Source organism: Dermacentor variabilis, chromosome 1, assembly GCF_050947875.1.
Source record: "Dermacentor variabilis isolate Ectoservices chromosome 1, ASM5094787v1, whole genome shotgun sequence".
In the NCBI taxonomy this organism is placed as follows: Eukaryota; Metazoa; Arthropoda; class Arachnida; order Ixodida; family Ixodidae; genus Dermacentor; species Dermacentor variabilis.
This window is the reverse complement of record NC_134568.1, coordinates 136704870-136724999: the sequence shown is the minus strand read 5'-3', so window position 1 is coordinate 136724999 and position 20130 is coordinate 136704870. Positions and strand designations below refer to the sequence as shown.

Below are 20130 nucleotides of genomic sequence, written 5' to 3'. Positions count from 1 at the left end.
AAAGATAGCAAAAGTAATTGGCGGTATTTCGTGCTGCCAATTTTTCCAGTAAAAACAAGTGTCAACCGGAAGCTATCAGTATTACAAATTGTGCACGGCCGATAAGTCCCACATGCATAGGAAAAAACTTGTGACACAACCAATGCAGTATAAGTCACCGCACTGAAAGGCGGCACCACTTCTCTTTTTTTTTCCCTACGAGAGTTAATAATAATAATATTTGGGGTTTTACGTGCCAAAACCACTTTCTGATTATGAGGCACGCCGTAGTGGAGGACTCCGGAAATTTTGACCACCTGGGGTTCTTTAACGTGCACCTAAATCTAAGCACACGGGTGTTTTCGCATTTCGCCCCCATCGAAATGCGGCCGCCGTGGCCGGGATTCGATCCCGCGACCTCGTGCTCAGCAGTCCAACACCATAGCCACTGAGCAACCACGGCGGGTCCCTACGAGAGTTACATTATATATATATTTCTTAAGCTGAATACAGAAAAGGAGAAGAGGAGGCTGGAGACGGAGTTGTAGCGTTGCTTCATCGAACCCGAGAGGAAGTGCCTTGCCACGCTGTAGATACTGATTCCTTCGGACGAAGCGTGTTGCATCGGTCCCGATGATGACAATCCCTTTCTTGATTTCGGTTCAGCATGCGCTGCCGACCTTCGCACGCAGCGTTGACGACCCAGCGATCAAAAACGCAACGCTTCCTCGAAAAGCATGGATATGCGTTGCATGACCGGCCTCAGTCAGAAGCCACAGCGTCGCCCACCCTTACGAGGAAAGGACCGGGGGGTGACGCCCCCGCATGCAGCTGCGGCGGTCTGCCCGTACTGCAGCCAGCATCCATGCGCGCCACTGTAGAACCTCGACCCGCCAGTGCGCGCATTACGGATGCAGGCATGCTCAGGCACACGCATGAAGGTTCCATAAGCGAAACGTGGTTGCAGCGCCGCGCAACAGCGCGCTCGCTCCCGCGTGGAATGCAGATGTCCGCGATCGAGATGGCTGCGTTTCCCGTTCAGTAACGGTATACCCTGCTTATTGCGTGCCGGGGGATCAAGAGCACGTAGCGTACTTCAGGAGCGCGCGCCTCCCCCACACTGCGTGATCCCGCAAGTTCCACCTCTGCATGACGCCGCGTTCTGGCGTACTTGAGAAGCGAGAGAAGAAAGACGGGGCTGGAGGTGGACGCCGAGGGGGCTCGGGGGGGAATCACTCATCACGGCGGTGCTCGCAATCGGGAAACGCGCCACCTGCTACGCTCGTCTCGATGTGCGCCGCCTGATTGCCCGCTTGATGGGAAACAGCCGCAATATAGGCTACAGAGCACGTGACCCACCGCGTTCGAACCGGTCCGCGAGCGCGTCTCGTCCTTCTCGTCCTTTTCTTTTGGCTCGGCCGCGGGGCGGTACCAGTGACGTATATATATATATATATATATATATATATATATATATATATATATATATATATATATATATATATATATATATATATATATAGCCACAACGAGATTCAGTATAGGTAACTCGTGGCTCGCACAGGGCGAATTAACATAAGCGGACTAGCCGAATAAAAGAAACGCGATCGAGACGAGAATGAAACAGCAGCGACGTCGAAGTCTCTTCCGCGCCGAAAGACAAATCCGCAGGTGTTCTTGCACTAGAGGACGCTCTATGGAAACGAAGCGCAGCATTTATGCTCTTGATCTGGCGTTCTTAGCAAACAAGATCCACTCGTCCATGGTTTTATTTTCTTTTAGTTGACTGAATCCCCTCATGTATACATTTACTCTCCGGCCTCCAGTTCATCACCGGCCGTCTGCCACCTCCCATCTTTTCTCCTTCAGCAGCCAATGAAGTTGGCCAGTGCCGACCATTTCAAAATACTTTGTTGTCAAGTGTCGTAGACATGAAACACACCGCGGTATATGGCTCATAATCCGTGCAGGATCGAAACAATACAAAGAGAGAAGAAAGCGTGAATTTATCAACAGTGGTTGAACAAGGCAAGGCTCAGCATGGATCTCTTAGAAGCTTCGAGTCATCGCATCTTCAACGGGACTTGTCTCCTCGTCGAAACGCTGGCTCGTGGCTTCTGAGATCCCACTCTGGGGCTTTTCTTGCTCAACCACTGTTGATAAATCATCGGCGCATGGTCTCAGGCTATGCGGTCGCGCCTGCTGCCTGCATGCCGACAATTTCGTAAACGCGCCCTTCTGTGCGCACGTTGCGCGGATGTTGATGCAGCGTTTCCCCTGCCGCCGAAACGCTGCAGGGTTTGGGTAATACCACGATTTTACCCAAACCGATGTCGTCGGGCTTATTGCAGCATACAGAGCGAGAAAACACGGTAGCGACTGACTGCCGTGACGTTTTTCGGTTGACGTATAGATCTGAGCCGGCCGCCCGCGTGCATACTTACGGCTGAGCAAGCGCACGTCCGAACAACTGGCGTCCCGAAACGAAAACAAACAGCTCTGCCGCGAGGAAAGCGTTAGCCCGTCAGGCCGATGTATTCTGAGCGCGCGTTGGGAAGCGGGTCTTCGTTCGTCATTTTTAAGGCCCCTTCGGTGTCGATCATTTTTGAGGTGACAAGGGGGCAGAACAGCTCCAATTTGCGGCCGCGTTGTTCAGCCAACCGAACAGGCTGAAGCCATGCTCCTCAGTCTCGCCACCTTTGCGAGACTGAGGTGCAAGTGCCGTTACATAGGTCGATTAGAGATGAAAATGCAGTTTCGGATGAGCTATAGCAATGCGTTGGGTCCTCGGAGGTCACCGTCGCCGATTTCTCACCGTCTTTTGCAGAGCGTTGCTCACCCAGCGTACTGGGCAAGCACACATTGAAGAGAACGACAGAGCCTTCGAGGCTCCGAGCAGTCCTTGGCTGTGAGCCGAATGGTAAGGGCACTGCGTGATCACATGCCTAACTCGGCTCGCGTCCGCCAGTTACATGCCCTGCTGCTGTTTGATTCCCTGCTTGACGACGACGTTCAAATAGCGAGAGAGATATAGATAGATAGAGAGAAGGAGAATAATATTTACATGACGGCTCGAGATCTGTTAAGAGAAAGGTAAAGGGAAATCCTATACGAAGACGAGAAAGACGTTGAAGATATTGTGTGCCACGGTAAAACACCCTTTTCAAGCCTTTTTTGCTGTTGAGCAGTAGTTCGCAGCAGTTCGCAGCCCGTACATTTGAAATACACCAGAGTGACACCGATACAGATTAGATACGCAGTGTGTTGCTTGAGGCACGTACGTCATGTATTATTATGTGTATTGATTTATGGGCATGGGGGTGTCGCTTTGGTTCGTTTTCAAACTTATTACCGAGAATAAAATTGCTTTTTTTTCATTATCATCATAATCATGACTAATCATTATCGTCATCATCATCATTATTATAATTATTATTGGCTAGAATAGAAAAAAAGCTTCTTTGCTGCAAAAATTATGAGGACACTCGTACTAATGCAGAATGTGAAAGAAAATGCTTGCGCTCCGATTCGCAAAACACAACAATGGCTTGTAAGAACAGATAGAAAGTCAGTCGTTATTAGGTCATTTCAGGCAAAGTTATTTGCAGCGATTTTTTGACCATCATGGCGTTTAAGTGAAAACAAAGAAACAAACAAACAAACACAAATTTGTGCGCGTAGGCGGTTACGCAAAAATAAATTTCCCACATTATTTGAGCCATATAAAAAATTCCCCCCATCCAGGTAGCCAGATATCAGCTTTTCTTTTTTTTTTTTTGAGACGACAGCTGACTGTTCAAATGCAGCTTTCTTCAAATATTCAGGTACATATTAAACAATAAGAAATTAACGTGTGTAAAATTTTTAGTGGCTAAAATAAACTGAGAAATCTACTTTTAAGAATCCGTCAACTTGTAGCAAATTTTTTTTCCCCCGCTATAGCCCTTGCTATCAAAGCGGCGGAACCAATCCAACAACAAATAACCATCCTATCAGACTCTCAAGCGGCATGCAGAAGCTACCTCAGGGGACGAGTATGCACCGCAGCCTATAGGATTATACGAGATATAAAACCCCGAGCCAGATTTCACCTTATATGGGTACCCAGTCATGAGGGAATCAAGGGAAACGAAGAGGCTGACAGAGTAGCTCGTGCGCATGCTACACACCACGGGTGCTCACAGGACGCCTCTGAAGACCTGATTCCGATTGACAAGAACTACTCTGCAATTTTAAACTACCACAGAGGAAATAGAATGAAACTACCACCCCCAGATAAGAACCTCAGTAAGGAAGAACAGGTTATATGGCGAAAGCTGCAAACGTATACATATAACAATCTGCACATTCTCCATAAAATCCACCCTGAAAGATATGCGGACACATGCCCATGGTGCGGAGCCACGCCAACCTTAGACCACATCTCATGGGCATGCACGGCATATACACAAAAGACAAACACAGAAATTACGGATCATACACAATGGGAGGCGGCGCTGTCCAGCTCACAGGAAGAGGTCCAAAGGGCCATCATTCGACAAGCGAAACGGCGTGCGGAAGCCAGTGGGGCCCTTGTCTAGGGGCTCCAACCATTGAGCGTTTTATTCTTCAATAAAGTTGTTCTATCTATCTATCCCCCGCTCAAATATATGCTGGTCGAAGGGGGCGAAAAAGGAGAAAAAAATGCTGGACCACTCCGCGTGGAACGGCCATATTTTGAATATGTTAAGGACGCTGACCGATAAGGGACTGTTTTCAAACAGATTAAAAACTCTGCGATTAAGCTCTTCTTTTGTTTTGCTGTTTAATAACAGCCGACAGAATGGGTACGTAGGCTACACTAGAGCCGGCTATTCCGAGATACCGTTAAGAAATTGAAACTAACTATGTATTTATGAACACGCACACGCGTACCACAAACACGCAAACACACTAAATCTAAAAAAAAAAATCATGAAAAAACTCGGCGCCGTTCGACTCTGTGGAGATGACCAGCGAAGCTGTGTACGTGGGCCCCTCAATGGGCGAACAGCACCTCCGCCGCGGGTCGGCCCGGTGTTGCACTTACTTCGGGATGGGCCCACGAATGAAAAATTGTTGGTCTACGCGCGGACGCGATCCACCAGATCCTAGCCATAGACAGCTTCGCTGTAAAAAGAGAAGTAAATGTAAACGAGACTAAAAGTGAAGCTAACCAGAAGAAGATTTCCGCAAGCACCCGCGAAAAGTTCATGCCAACTGTGTTATAAAAATGCTATACGCGCACACATGAATGTCATCATTCAAGTAGTCCTAAGAGTGTTAACACTCACAGTAGAGTTCTCAAGAACCTACAAATTCTATCGAATTTATTAAGTTGCCGTCCACAAGGGAATTCAGTGGGGCTTTCAAAGCAATTTATCTATATGGGTCGTTATCCTCGGGCGATCACTTCCGAAGATAGCTTCACTCCCTCTTGGTAATGTGCGAAGATAGCGACCTTGGCGCAGCGCAACGCGTAAAACGCTGTCGGCCGTACATACGCGGACGCGTCCGGTGCTGAGTCTCGCAAATTCTCGCGAAATAAACCATCGCCGAAAGTGATCACCCGAGAACACCGGCCCTGGTTAGAGAGGCATGACAATGAGCCAATTATTTCCGTTAAGGAAAAGTCACGCTTACTTTTTTAATCTGTCACATATATGTATGATGCGTAGCTCCAAACGTGACGTTTGTGGGTGCAAAAGAAAAAATTGCGCACCTCTTATGTGAATGCCCTTGTTTCCTAGCCATAAAGAACAGCAGTCTGAGCCACGCTTGAGAAACTTGACGACCGTTCCCTTAGTGAGAACTGAATGCATGAACCCTGGTCCAAGCCCATCGCTAACTATTACCTCAAACTCTTGCCTTTGCTTCGAGTTGTTGACAAATTCGACTTCGCCCTGCCATCAGCTAGCCGCCTGATTAGCTCAGATGGTAGAGCGAGTGCCCCGAAAAGGCGGTGATCCCGGATTCGAGTCCCGTACCAGGACCTTTTTTTTTTTTTTTTCATCTGCTAGGCTTTTCTTTCGAGGAACCCGTATAGGTTTCCTTTGTAGCAAATACTACGAACGGGTGGATGTCTGATTTTCCCTTTATTAACTATAGAGTGGTTGATTACTTCGATACAGGGCTGCTTTACGGACGGATGAAAACATATGAGCTGAGATGTCACGTTGAAGTTATCGCACCAGCTTTTCATGACCGTGTGCGCTCAAGGCGACATACTATATATGAGATAAGGAAAAGCATTAGTCACACTGGTTAACCTCCCTGCCTTTAATCTATTATGTTATCTCTATCTTTTTTTTTTATCTAGCCAAGCCAGCTACGCGTCGGTAAAAGCGTTCAGATTTCCTTCGTGTCCGAGCGCAATGTCGAGCCGGTGGTTCGAGTAGTCCGCCTCAGTTGCTGTTTTTCTTCGTTTCTTCGCTCCATCTTTCTCCGAGCCGCAATGGGAAAGCCCTTCGCGCGTCTTTTACGCGCATCGCGGTTAACCTTGTGAATGGACCAACGAGGGATACCGTTCTTGCCTTCTTTTTTTCTGCGAAGTGGAGATCCCGCCGAGAGTTGTATGGCGGCGATATAATGACACGTTTTGTCGGCGGGTCGCAACACCGTAGTGTATGGCAGCTATAGCATGCAGCACAACCACCGGCGCGATCACGCCCCGGATAAACAAGTTTTTTTTTCTTTCTCCCCCCCCCCCCCCCCCCGCCTTCATTTCTTGTTCTGTTTATTTTCCTTTTTCGAGTTTCACCGCCTATATGCGCGCGCGTCCGCGCTGTTTTGCCCCGGAGTGCTCGGCCGGTGTAACAGGCGAGCAACCAACGCATGCCATCGGTAGCGCTTTTGGACGAGCCGGGCACCCGGTGGGGGTATAGAAAGAGAAATTCCTCGCGCGGTTATCAGGCCGTGGAATCTGTCGGCTGTTTGCTGCGCGCTGCAGACGGCAGCGCGCTGTATACTGCCGTGTTATAGCATGCGGTGCCGGTCGCCTGCAGCTCAATCACCACACAATGGGGTGGCCCATTGTCACGCTAGTGGAGCTAAATACCCCGGAACCACGCCGACACGGGGCCAGCATTCCGCCACGTTCGGTCGCATTGCTGCGGCAACAGGCACACGCGTTCTTGCACGCAAACGTGGTGGCTGCGCGACGCTGTACGGAAGCCAGCGGCTCAGAAAAAAAGAGCCACGTTTCGCTATTCCTGCGTGTGTTGGTATGGATATACTAACAATGCACGTTTCTTTTTTTTTTTTCTACTATACAGAATATAAGAAACGTACATGACAGATAGCACAATTCCAATAATTGAACTGAATGCTCTTTAAGAGGCAGGTATACATGCGCGAGAAACCAAGGTGCGCAATGACTAATTAACAAAATTTATAAATTCAAGTTTCTAATGGTTACATTTATGGTACATATTGCAATCTGCGAATTGTAGCCGGCGAGTGTGCAACGAATCATGAGGATGGATTCTGAGATATGCGTCCTTCAAGCTTGAAGTAAAAATACACTGTTATTCCGCTGATACGTTTTTGTTTTTAAAGAAAGCGCGTTCAGTGCATTGAAGCACAGATAACTGGAACGCCAATGCATTTCATCGCACACTTGGGACGTTAATATCTCGAAAACTGCTGCCACCTTGATAATTCCTTTCAAGTAGACACGCGTTGGGTTCTCACTAGCTACAAGTAGTAAATTACAACGTGTGCCGTAAATTAATGAAGTAAGAACTTAAATAGTGAAATTCTATTAAATAGTCGATTGCGCATTTGGGTTTCTCGTGCAAGTAATGTCCACCTCTCTGAGTGATCCAGACCAGGGATTAGTAATGTGCTATCTGCTGTACGGGATTTTTTAAAAAAAGTTATCTCTGCAGTCTAAGAAATAAATAAATAAATAAATAAATAAATAAAACACCCTGTGTCCCTTTGTAGTATTTTCTCATCGTATAAATGCAACAACATCCGGATTATGTACGAGTTCCAGGGCGCCCGCTGCCGGTCTATATGGCCAGCTACGAGCGAGTACTGGGGTGGAAGGCATGTCACGTGAGTCCGATTAAAACGCGTGACTTGCATCATAGTTTTTCTCTTCTTCACGAGCTCGTCGTTCACGGAGTGTTCGATGACGGCCTCCAAAACACTGCTAGGATATCAAAATAACTTGCCGCGTTACCAACGTCTGACAAACAATATAGGCTGCTTTAGGATAAGGGCCCCCACACACCGTGGTTGCTCAGTGGCTATGGTGTTGGGCTGCTGAGCACGAGGTCGCGGGATCGAGCCCCGGCCACGGCGGCCGCATCTCGATGGAGGCGAAATGCGAAAACACCCGTGTACTTAGATTTAGGTGCGCGTTAAAGAACCCCAGGTGGTCAAAATTTCCGGAGCGCTCCACTACGGCGTGCCTCATAATCAGAAAGTGGTTTTGGCACGTAAAACCCCATAATTTAGAATAAGGGCCCCCAAAGTCACGGGGCTTCTATTACCGTTTCGCCACAGCGCATGCGCCGAACCCAAACAGTATCTTTGGGTTTTCGCACGCCCCTAACGCTAAATTTCAAATATAGTATGGGTGCCCCAAACACCCCAAACCTGCTTTGCGTCCTCCCAACATCGCCGCGAGCACATCAAAAACGCGTCAACGCCTCCTGGCTGAAAACAATAAGCTTTCAGGTATACTCTTCATCCTGTAAAATATTTCGGATTGCATTATCTCATGTTCTTTGTTTTTTCTCTGGCATTACGTTTTAATTTTCCTTCGGTGTGCAGGAAAGGCGCTGCAATCGCGTGACGCTAACGCTTGTCGGGAACCCAGTTCTAAAGCCCACTGCCGGTGGGGCAGAACGCAAAGAGGTCGCTCGTTGGGGCACCCTAAGCTCCATACACAGACCACTATTCTGAACCTTCCTAATGTAAATCCGGAAGGTGGACTCGTCCCATCGCTCTTCCGAAGTCCGCGCAGTGACGGATGTGGATGCTAGTCTTGCGGTCGACATCATACCGATTCGAGAGACTCGCGTCTACTTACTTGTGAAGACAATAAACGAAGAAGACGAACGAGACTAAACGCCAGACAGCATGGCGACCGACGCATAGCTTCATAGAGTAGTGATCAAGCCGCATGCGCGCGGATGCAAGCGCGCGTTGCTGCCCTCGAAGGTGCGCGAACACGTTGAGAAACAGCAACCGACTGCAGACACGCGTCGGCGCGCAACTTTTTGGATTTTGCATGGGCGACGCTCTTTGCGCGACTCCGCTCGCCTCTGGCAAAAAGCGGGAAAGCCGGGCCGCCGATATCGACCCATCTCATAAGCTCGCGGCACAAACAACGTGCCAAGAAGATCCGCTTTCCGCAGTCACGTGGACAGCCATTACGTTAATGGGCCCCCGACCGCGCCGCAGACAGTTTAGCAGCCGAGCGCGGCGCAGCAAAGTACAAAAGAGGAAAAAAAAAGAGAGAGATGAAACAAATTGCCGAACAGCGTCAACGGCGACGCACGACTAGGCATGTCGTGGGCATTCGCGATGCGCATCATGTCCGGCCGGGAACTTCCGCACTGATGCGCGCGCTGTCGCTGGCGTTTTATTCATTTATCGGAGCGTATACGCGCGACGATTTCCATATGCCCGCCGTAGTTCGAGATCTGCAATATTCACGCGCTGCCGTTCTATTTCGTTGCACCGGTATGCATTCGCAACTTTGCTATACGTTCAAGATTATCGCCATGGCGTCATAATTCACAGCGTGCCTAATGCATCTACAATGGTACGTGCACAGTGAACCCAGCCTACGTACCTGTATTCATTACTCATTGTGCCCTGTCGCCTAGATGCCACAGAATTCGCGGCGTCTTTGGTATAAATTTTTGTTGCGCTTTACGCTGTATTTTATTTCTACCCTTTTTCAAAAGTATACAGTTGCTTTGCCCCGAAAGCATTGGCGTGGTGAACTCCATGCTGCAAATTTAACTTATCAGTTTACATAGTATATACCTTCTTTTCGCGAACGTTTGCTAACATTGAGAAGGTCCAGCCTACGTTCTTTTAAAGCGCAGCTGCTCTTACGCTCTAAAAACTGTTGCGCCCTTTGCGGTGCATATTTGCCACACAACGATAATCGTCATTGGTCGTGCTTGCGTTTCCTTTCTTAAAAACGCAGAGCGCGCTACTTTCCTGTCGGCAATGCTATGTCATGCTGATAACGCGCGTGCCGTTCGTTACTGGGAAGTACCGGGCTCGCAGCGTTAAACAAAGGAAATGCAAACGAGAGAGATGACGTTTATCGTTGTGTGGCAAGATACGATCCAAAGGGTGTAAACTTAAGAGTGTAGGCGCCCGTTCCTGCGGCGAGCGTCGGCGTTCCCAGCGTAACCGAGCGAACGAGCACAGGGAAAGATGAGAGGGAACGCGGCACGCAGCGTGGGATGAAAAACACACACACACACACACTCCGAGAGCGAAGCGGAGGAGGAGGGTATGGCGAAAGCGCGAGAAGAAAAAGCGCAGTGCGACGACGATGGCGCCACAGTAGCGCGCGTCGTCTGGGACATCGGTCGGCGGCGGCTTCTGTGAATCAATCGCGCCCACGCGTTACCCAGGCCCTGGCCCTACGCGCTGGCTCTCGCGATCTCCAGATTAGCGAGGCAGTAGCATCACACTTTGCTCCTTTTGCAACGTGCCCGCACGAGACCGATTGTCCACGCCAGCTGACATATCGGGAAATCAGAACACGTATAGAGCGGCGCTCAAATATCGCACTAGGGAGCGTCGTAATCGTCGGCGAATTTTTCGTCTTTCCTTTTTACAGCGTAATCTGTTATGGGCTCATTCCAATAGCCATTTCGGTTGGCGATGGTGTCCGCCGCCTCAGCCGCCGGTGTCTGTAGCAGCTATCGCAGGGAATGAGGGGATCGAACCCAGAGGTCTGCTGCGTGGGAGTCAGCTTATCTACCACTTCGCCACGTCAGCGCTCGCTAGCGTTGAGCGGGAAAATGCCATATAAACGCGTCCTAGCACGCGCAGAGACACGGTATGCGATATGTGCGCCACGCGGCGTCGATGCGCGCACACTTTGCATTGCAGTTGCATATTGCGAGTATTGCACCAGGTTAATTAATTAATTGATTATGGGGTTTTACGTGCCAAAGCCACTTTCTGATTATGAGGCACGCTGTAGTGGAGGACTCCGGAAATTTCGACCACCTGGGGTTCTTTAACGTGCACCTAAATCTAAGTACACGGGTGTTTTCGCATTTCGCCCCCATTGAAATGCGGCCGCCATGACCGGGATTCGATCCCACGATCTCGTGCTCAGCAGCCCAACACCCTATAGCCACTGAGCAACCATGGCGGGTAGTATTGTACCAGGTAGACCGCCATGTACAGCAGTTGCACAGGTAGCGGTAAAAGGCAGGTTAAGGAGGTTTGATGAAGAAAAAGAAGTTTAAAGAGATGTGTACAAGAATGCTAAAAATATACATTGCGCACCTAATAAAATCAAGCTGGCTTGGTGACTATGTCACCGCCGCGTTTCAAAGGGGATGCCAATAAATCATCATCATTATTTGCATTGTATGGTGCCACTTGTCTTAGGATGTCAGATGCGCGCCGCGTAGCGTCTATACATGCGCTCTTTGCATTGCAGTTACACGTTATTACACCAGGTGGCACGCCCATGTAGCAATTGCATAGGTAGCGCTACAAGGAAGAAAAGGAAGATTATGGAGATGTATAAATATTGATGTAATGAAAAACATGTATGGCGTATACCTGATTAATTCAAGCAGACTATACTGTTCGTCACCGTCCCATTCCAAAGGAAACATCATTAAATCATCATCATCATCATCATCGTATCGTGCCATTTGACACGCGTTGTGACATGCGCGCCGCGTAGCGTCGATACATACAAACTTTGCATTGCAGTTCTATTATATTCCACCAGGTGTCCCGACAGGTAGCAGTTGCATAGAGTTACTGTATATGCTACCAAAGGTAGCAGAGTTGCGCGTAGGTCCGCCATCTTGCCTGGGAAGCAACCAATTCTATGCGGTGAAGCCGCACTCCGTTTTTGCAGGCGGCATGCCTACCGTATCGTCGATCGACCGTGGGCGCTTTTGCATCGCTTGTGGACCGCTTTTCCGCCTAATCGCAAACAAAGCGCATCGAAACAGCTGACTGCATAAGATCGTCAAGAAAAAGGCGCCGAGATCGGTCCCCACCGAAGCTTAGGCCTAGCGTATCCGCCGAGTCCGTCTGCACGCTCTCGACGCGCCTAGGCTCAGGAATCAAGAAGTCTAACAAGGATAAATCACTATATTTCAGCTTTCGCATCGGTGTTCTTAAATAAACCATTTTTTTCATGTTTACAGTGCCAGCACAAGTAGCGATGAGCGCCGATGTGACGCGTCATAAACACAGGTATGTATGTACTGTCGCTGAAGGCTCCCGGCACTAGCCTGCGCTTCTCTGACGAAGATATATGACTAGACCGACGTGTCGACTGAAAGGCATCACTGAACTAAGAAAACGTTGCATATCCTTCGCGTGAAAAACAAGAAACAGCTATCCAAATCAGTAGTAACAGCCATACAGCGTCCCGGGTCGGCGGTTCATTTAGGACTTTTTTTCGAAGTTAAAATGCCAGTCGCAAGTGAAAATCGATGTTGTGGAACTTCCGAGCATGCTACTGAACACGGACAGCAAAATTTTCTTTGTGGTACAGGCGTGAGTTTTAGTTGCTGGGCGATAGCGCAGCTACCATGACTCAGCGAGACGTATCAGATCTGCGAAACTGAAACTGCTTCTCGATCCTTGACATGGCAAATTATCCGCTCATGTTCGCCTCCTGGCGTGGCGTAGTGGTAAAGTACCGGGCTTGGGGTCTGTAGGTCCGAAGATCGAATAGTTGGAGCTTCTTTATTTTTACTTTTTTATTGCACCAAAACGCTCTCCGTTGATTTTTATATTCCAAAAAAATATATACGGTGTCCAGGCGCCGCGTATTTAACGCGCTAGAGCTATATTTCTCACCAGTACCCAGCGCCTCCGAGTACGCCGCGCCTGCTCAGCGCCCCAGCATTCAGCGCGCGGCACTGGACCCATAATCCAGCGCTGCACTGAACACTGGATACTTGGTACTGGGTTTTGCATTAGGGATACCTGCTTATGTGCCAAAGCTCTCGACGTGTAGACAGTCTAAAATATTACTGGTGAGTCAATGACCAACCATTGGTATTTCGGCACTGGTACCCCATTAGACTTGTTGTAGAAACGTACCCACCTACTAGCAGGCACTGGATATCAGCCACACCAGCAAGTGCCACTTCATTATGTGCCTTTTCACTCTAGGGATTCCAAAAGTAACCTTCTGTGGGAGTGTAGTGAAAGTTTTTTTCACAGGATTGACATAGCTACATAGCTAGCTCTCCGCAGCTAGCCCGCACGCGAACAGCGAACGCCAAGATCGGCCGGATTCGCTTTGAATTTGACTGGCGATAACTTGTGTCAATCCAGTTCGCTGCAGCGGCGGCGTCGGGAAATACAAAAATTGGCCCGAGCATCTGCTTCTCCGCAATGCACGGTTGCTTGACCACCACGTGATGATGCTCTGCCAATAGAGGCGCTAGCGGCGAGATAAAACAGACGCGCAACTCTGCTACCTTTGGTAGCATATACAGTAACTCTACAGTTGCATATAGAAGTTGCATGCTGCATGAAGCTGTACCTGGCTAACTCAAGCAGGCTGGGTCACTAGTTGTCACCACCCCGTTTCGAAGGAAGTGGCAATGAACCATCATCATCAACAGCATCGTACCGTGCCACGGGTCAAGGGATGTGACATCTGCGCTACGTAGTCTGGATACCTGTGTTCAATCTTTGGTAGGCGTTATGGCGCCTCCTCGCAAGGTACGAACTGCTGCTGAAGAAGCGAATCGTATAGATACGCGCGCCGCTGCAACCAGGCAACATCGGGCTCGGCAGACCGCTGTGCAAAGAGCAGGGGCGGTATTCTGTAAGCGTCCACCTATAGTGGACTGTCCATTTCAGCTGCAGCAGATTGGCTAGGGCCGCTCGTCTCCTCCTCGCTCGTACAGCTGCATCCAATCAGCAGCAGCCGGAATGGACAGTCCACTAGGTGGACTCTTACTGAATACCCCCCCCCCCCCCTGGAGAAGCCGCAGCTCGCCGTCGACGCCGGGCGGACAGTTCAAATCGGTATCGTGAGAACGACGCGAAGAGACTTTGCCGCTAAGAACCTGCATGGTGCCGAAAATGGAGCTCCTATGTAGCCGCTGCTCCAGCTTACGCTGTCACTGTGCTGCGTGTGCCGTGCAGGACTGCGACTTTTTCAACATGCTTTCCTTATTCGAGTCAGTCGTTGCGTTCGCAGCTGGGCTGGAAGAATGCCGTGGGACCCTGTCGGAAAAACTCAAGTTGGCCCGCACACTTCGCGTATTGAGGAACGCTGTCGCCCCCGTTTGATGTAGCGATTAAAAGGGAAAGCCTGGGAGCGATTTTGCATATCGCAGTCACCAAACGTCCTCGCTTTCTTTTTTCTAGCGTGGATACGAAATGTACGCGCCCGTTGTCGCAATATTCAAACGAACTGGAGCAATAGCTAAGGGCGGCAGCCCTGACCAACTTAGCGCTGTCCGGAAGAGTAACAATGGGCTTTTAGTTTACTATCAGATTTCCAGCATGATGATACTCACTCCACGAGGCTTTCTCGATGTCTGCATGTGGCCGCTCGTACATTCTATTATACACAACGCGGACCCTCCCCCCCCCCCCCCACCACACACACACTTTTTTTTCGAATGAAAGCCGTGCTTTTTAGCCAAATTTGCGCGGGTTGGTATACTTTGGTCATTTTTCGTTGTGTCTGAAAGCAGCATCGATACATTATTAAAGTTTACAGACACAATACACACTCAACTTCAGCGCCAGGCTACTGCTATAAAACCGTAGTAGTACACTCTTTCGCAAAACTACGCAACTGGAAAGAAAGACCATAACTTCGATCGGGGTTAGATTGACAGTATAATTACAGAATAAAAAAGAAATACCAGCAGTTGGAGTTGAAGCATAAACAAAGAAAACACATTTAAATAAACAACATGCTTCTTGAATATGTATAGAAAATAAACGGGCGAGGAGATTGCGCAAGTGAAAAGAAGCTTTAATACTACACGATTACTAGTCAATATATATATATATATATAACAAACCTTTTCTGCACACCCACAGACCTGGGCTTGGGGCGTGTTACTGTTATTTAGTGCGAACAGTGTCGGTTATATTAAAACCTGGAAAATTAGCAGATTTATAAATGTTACCGAATCTAGAGTAGCTCCGGAATACCAGTGACGGTGAAAAGATTTGCTCCACCCAACTTTCATGAAGACCTCCCAACAGCTATAAACTACATGGCTGTGGAACTTGGCTGATGAAGAGATGCTGTGCACAGGAATTGACAAGTTCGGTTCCAGACCCCGGTGGCTAGATGCAAGAATGGTCATCCATGCGTACAGAAGCAGCAGCAGTGGGAACGTCGGAGAAAGAGGCAAAGAAAGCTTCGCTTAAAAAAAAAAAGTGCTTGGCTAGATTTTGGTGTACAGACAAAGTTGGCTAATGGAAAATATAGAAAATGACTTATTCGGTACAGATATTACAGTTATGTTCTGTTATAAATCAGTAACGTTGCTGTGGAGAGATCGAGGTAGATAGCACCTCGGCTACTCCATATTTCTCTAGTACAGCAATTCAAGCAAGAAATTGATAATGAAGAAAACTGTAATAAATTTAAGGATGTTTCACAAGAATATATGGTCATTAGAAATGTGAATGTTCCCTCATGGAATATATAACGGGCCAGAATAATTTGTAACGATCCTAATTGCAGCTTTTGCTTCTCGCTCTTCGTCAGCTATAGCGGCGTTCCGCCTATGCGTTATCAATCACCAGGATCGGCCGATGATGGACGATAAGATAGGAATCTAATCGGGCCAAAGGAATGCTTACATTGCAGCGCCCTATAGGTTTCCAATCGATAAATCGAGGAAACAGATTGAGCTTCCTGAATTGACTGAGTTGATTAGTGGCGGTCGAACGACAAGATATGTGATAAGAATAACTGGAATAATGCCGAGCTTGTGAGGAAATATCTGTAACGTTTACGAAGATTATTTCTATACCTTGTAGGTCGTTAAAACCCGCTTCTATTCCTGGGAACTCTGAGTCCGGTCTTCCAGTCTTTCTTTGAACAGTATTAGACGTCTATTGGATGTTCTTGCCTGCGTAATTTTTTTTCTGTTTCTGAGTTCATCCGGTGCTTTATCAATATTAGAAACTCGTGCCGGTGATGTCCGTGGGATAATTTATGAGTGTGGGCCATCTCTAGGGATTTTTACTGGTTGATTTTCTTTCTCTCTCTTTTTTTCTTACTTTTGCTGCCTACCAAGTACCATACGACATGTTAATCGCAAATGACTTTCAGTACCGGCTGCACATATCAAATTGCACTAAAATCCTGAACTGAATGGTTAAGATAGTACGAGAGTAGATTTGGTCATTTTGGCGGCGCTGATAATTACTTTGGAACGAATGAGTTGCCTCTGTATCAGAGAATCGTGTCAGAGAAATGCTATGGATGGACTCGTCTAAGCGCGCCTATACGCGCACATCATGGTGAGAACCAACGATAACATATGTTGCTATACGCGCCACTTTAATATGCATGTGTACAAACCAACCTTTATTCCATGTTTCTCCTTACTTCTTTCGTGGTCCGGTGGGCGCGGACCTGCGTTCTGTCTAATATTCCGTAGTGCTCCGGACTGACTGCGTGAAACACATCCATATTTTGTTTCTCGCATTATCCGCGCACGAAAAAACAACGCGCTCACGCATATATGTTGAAGACTTTACCCGCCACGTTGTCTCATCGGAATTACGTACGTTAAGGTTAATTACGTTAAGATTAGTCAGATATGGTATGGAGGCGCCTTCAAAGGGCTTTTTTTCCCCCTCGTAATCTCTTGCCTAAGCTGAGCCTGGCACATCTATACTGTAACGACTGCCAAGTCGCCCTAATCTTCAACCGACTTCTCTTTAGGCTGTATTGAATGAATAAATAAGACGGCCATATATTGAGGAAATGTATTCAGTTTGGACACCTATCCAGATGCTCGCCGGCGTCGGCAGACTGCACGATGTGGAATACTATACAGTGAGGCCTGAAGGTATACAGCGAAGCAGCGAGTGTAACATAGGCACTATCTTATCGCCAGTTTGCGTCAGCAGGGAGTTGTGTAGCCTTGGTTTCTAAAGGATATGGCATGAACAACGCAACGCGGAAGGTTTAGTTGGCACGAAAGCTACTATAGGTTGTGACTTGCCCTCACAGCTCTCAGGACCTGCGAGGATTACAGAGAGGAGCGGCTAACAAAAATATAGCATTTAGTGCTTTCTTGAAGGCGGCAGAATCATGAGTCACAGCGACGGAGTTCATAGGTCACGGCATAGGTGGTTTCAGTTACTGCTTGTTCGTGGCAAAAGAAATTCACCGACGATTGCGATTTACGCCTATAGAGTGCAGCTCCATGCGGGTTTTCATTTCGCGATATATCGGCTGGCGCGAACAATCGGTCTCGTGCGACACTTTGCAAACGGAGCGAAGTGTGGCGCCCCTGCCTCGCTAATCTGGAGATTGCGAAAACCAGCGCGTGGGTGACGCGTGGGCGCGATTCACAAAAGCCGGCACCGACAGAACTCCCAGACGACGCGCGCTACTCTGGCGCCATCTCGTAGCCACCGCCGCCGCACTACGATTTTCTCCGCGCGCTTTCGCCACGTATGCTACAGTAGCCATACCTTCCTCCGCTTTCCGCCTCATGGTTCTGCTGCACCCTCCTCTACGCTTTCTTTCTCGCGCCTCTCTCGCGGTTTTTTTTTCATCACGCGCTGCGCGCCGCGTTCGCTCTTACGTTTCGCTCTACTTGTTCGCTCGGTTACACCGGGAACGCCGTCGCTAGCCGCAGGAACGAGCGCCTAAGAGCTGCGCTCTAAAAAGTAGCATGGCAGGTACTAATGCGGCATGACGGAACTATCGCCTGTAATCGTTCCGCGATGGCACAGACTATAGGGGAAGGAAAAGTTAATTTTTCGAGAGCTGAGTTAGTGTAATGAATCTTATGAAAGAGGTTTAAGGGCGGGAGCATGTGCGGCGTGATGGAAGTGTCGGCAGATATAAGTTGACTTTAACTGATGAAACGATTGCATAGCGACAATAGAGAGTAAGTAACGAGCGCCGCAGTTTTAGACAGATTCAAGGGCATTTATTAATGTGGATCCCAGAGGGAGAAAGCATTTTATAATTTTTATCTAAAACTAAATATTTACACAAAACGAGCTTCAGGTGGGAGGGAGCAGTGCGATAGTTTCGGCATAGATAACCAAGCAAGCGATTAGTATTATTAAGAGCACGTTCAACATGCATACGTATTCCATGAGAGGTTTCGAGTTATAAGTATTACAAGGTACGCGTACGAAGTGACGGAGGTTAATGGTGAGTGGTTATGAGTGTAAGCATGGTTAATGCTAGGAACATTACGATGCTCTACTCTCATAATCTTGCATTTAGAAATGTTTACACATCTATCTAGACCAGCTGGCAATTGCGTTAATTTAAGATTGCAAGACAGAAACATCCCGTGGGTTATCATATATAGTTACACGATACTACACACATTTCTTTAATACAATCATTTACATTTTACATACAATCATTTCTTTAATTGAATTAGTGAGTACAAGTAATTTCCCCTATGTTGTCCTTGGTGTCATTGTTTGTTGGCTTGTTATGACTTCATTAAAAAAATCGGGCCCCTCGTTTAACCCCCATTCTTCTCGTTTATTACATAACGAGGGTCTCGAATCCGGCAACACTGATGCCTTCACGTAGCATGTGTGGGTTTATAGAACCGGTTGCCTTCACCCAAAAAGATCACGTTCTCGTGACGCCTGCGGCAGAAAGGATGGGCCACATCCGCCGCCAAGGTCTGTGGGTGGCGGTGCTGGCTAACACTCCCAGGGTTCTGCTAGGAAACTTAAGTACCCAAGAAAGTGGATGGGGAAACGCGCCGCCGTAGCTCAATTGGTAGAGCATCGCACGCGAAATGCGAAGCTTGTGGGTTCGGCTCCCACCTGCGGCAAGTTGTTTTTTCATCCACTCTCACTTCCATTAATTTATCGTTTCTTTAATTCAATTAGTAAGTACAAGTAATTTCCTTTATGTTCTCCTTGGTGTTATTATTTGTTGGCTTCTTATGACAGCGAGGTCGAGTAAGATATAATCCCTTATGGATTTTTGTCGACAATAACAAAAAAACGTTATTCGTTAACAAGAGCAACTGAGCACGTCTCACAAGAAAAGTACTTTCTAAAGCCATGTTGACAGGAGGGAAGAAAATGGATTTGATTCAAGGAAAGATAACAGGTTGGAATAGATTATACGTTCAAGAAGGGTGCAGGTTACTCTGGTTAAATATATTGGCATGCACTTGAGGAGAAAAAATGTTTTGCAGCATGTTACACTCCTGTAACACGTGGAGGCGAAAGCCTGCTGCACACTTGGTAATGCATTAAGTTGTACGGTAGGAGGGGTCAGACTTCTTGCAAGACGTAACGAGCTGCAGTGTGAAGTAAACGTATGGCGCCGTAGGTCGACCTCCTCAACGACACATGCGAGCGCCTAATGCTGCACTACCTAAACGTTCTTTCTCTCTTTCTTTCTTCCATTCTTTTTTTCGTTCCTTTTTTCGGTCTATCTTTCTTTCGTTTCTTCATTCATATTCAGCCATTGCATCTTTGCTTGCTTACGCAGGTATGAGCCATTCCTGATGATGATATTTTTGCATCCCTGATTTTTTTTTTTTTTTTTTTTGCATCGTTGGACTAGACGGCATTTTTTTTCGGGTATGAGCCGTTGCAACGAGTCACTTAAGGTTCTCGCCTTAATGAGTGTTATTCGATTTGTGAATCAGAAGTACCTTTTCCATATTGCAATCGTCTGGCAAAGTTGGAGTCTGCAACGACTGGGAAAAAACTGCGGCAAGC

General features: G+C 47.9%; 1 protein-coding gene across 4 annotated transcripts in view; it reads right to left on the bottom strand.

The window, feature by feature from the left end:
* The window catches only part of raw (NDT-like domain-containing protein raw), a 147865-nt gene that overhangs the window by 76453 nt on the left and 51282 nt on the right, over positions 1-20130 (bottom strand). For 3 of the 4 annotated variants that reach the window (XM_075695518.1, XM_075695514.1, XM_075695538.1), the window contains exon 2: positions 5048-5127. The exons of the other annotated variant lie outside the window; for it this stretch is intronic. In XM_075695518.1, coding sequence (XP_075551633.1) covers positions 5048-5127 — 80 coding nt within the window. The remainder of the gene's footprint in view (positions 1-5047; positions 5128-20130) is intronic. 4 annotated transcript variants of the gene reach the window in all.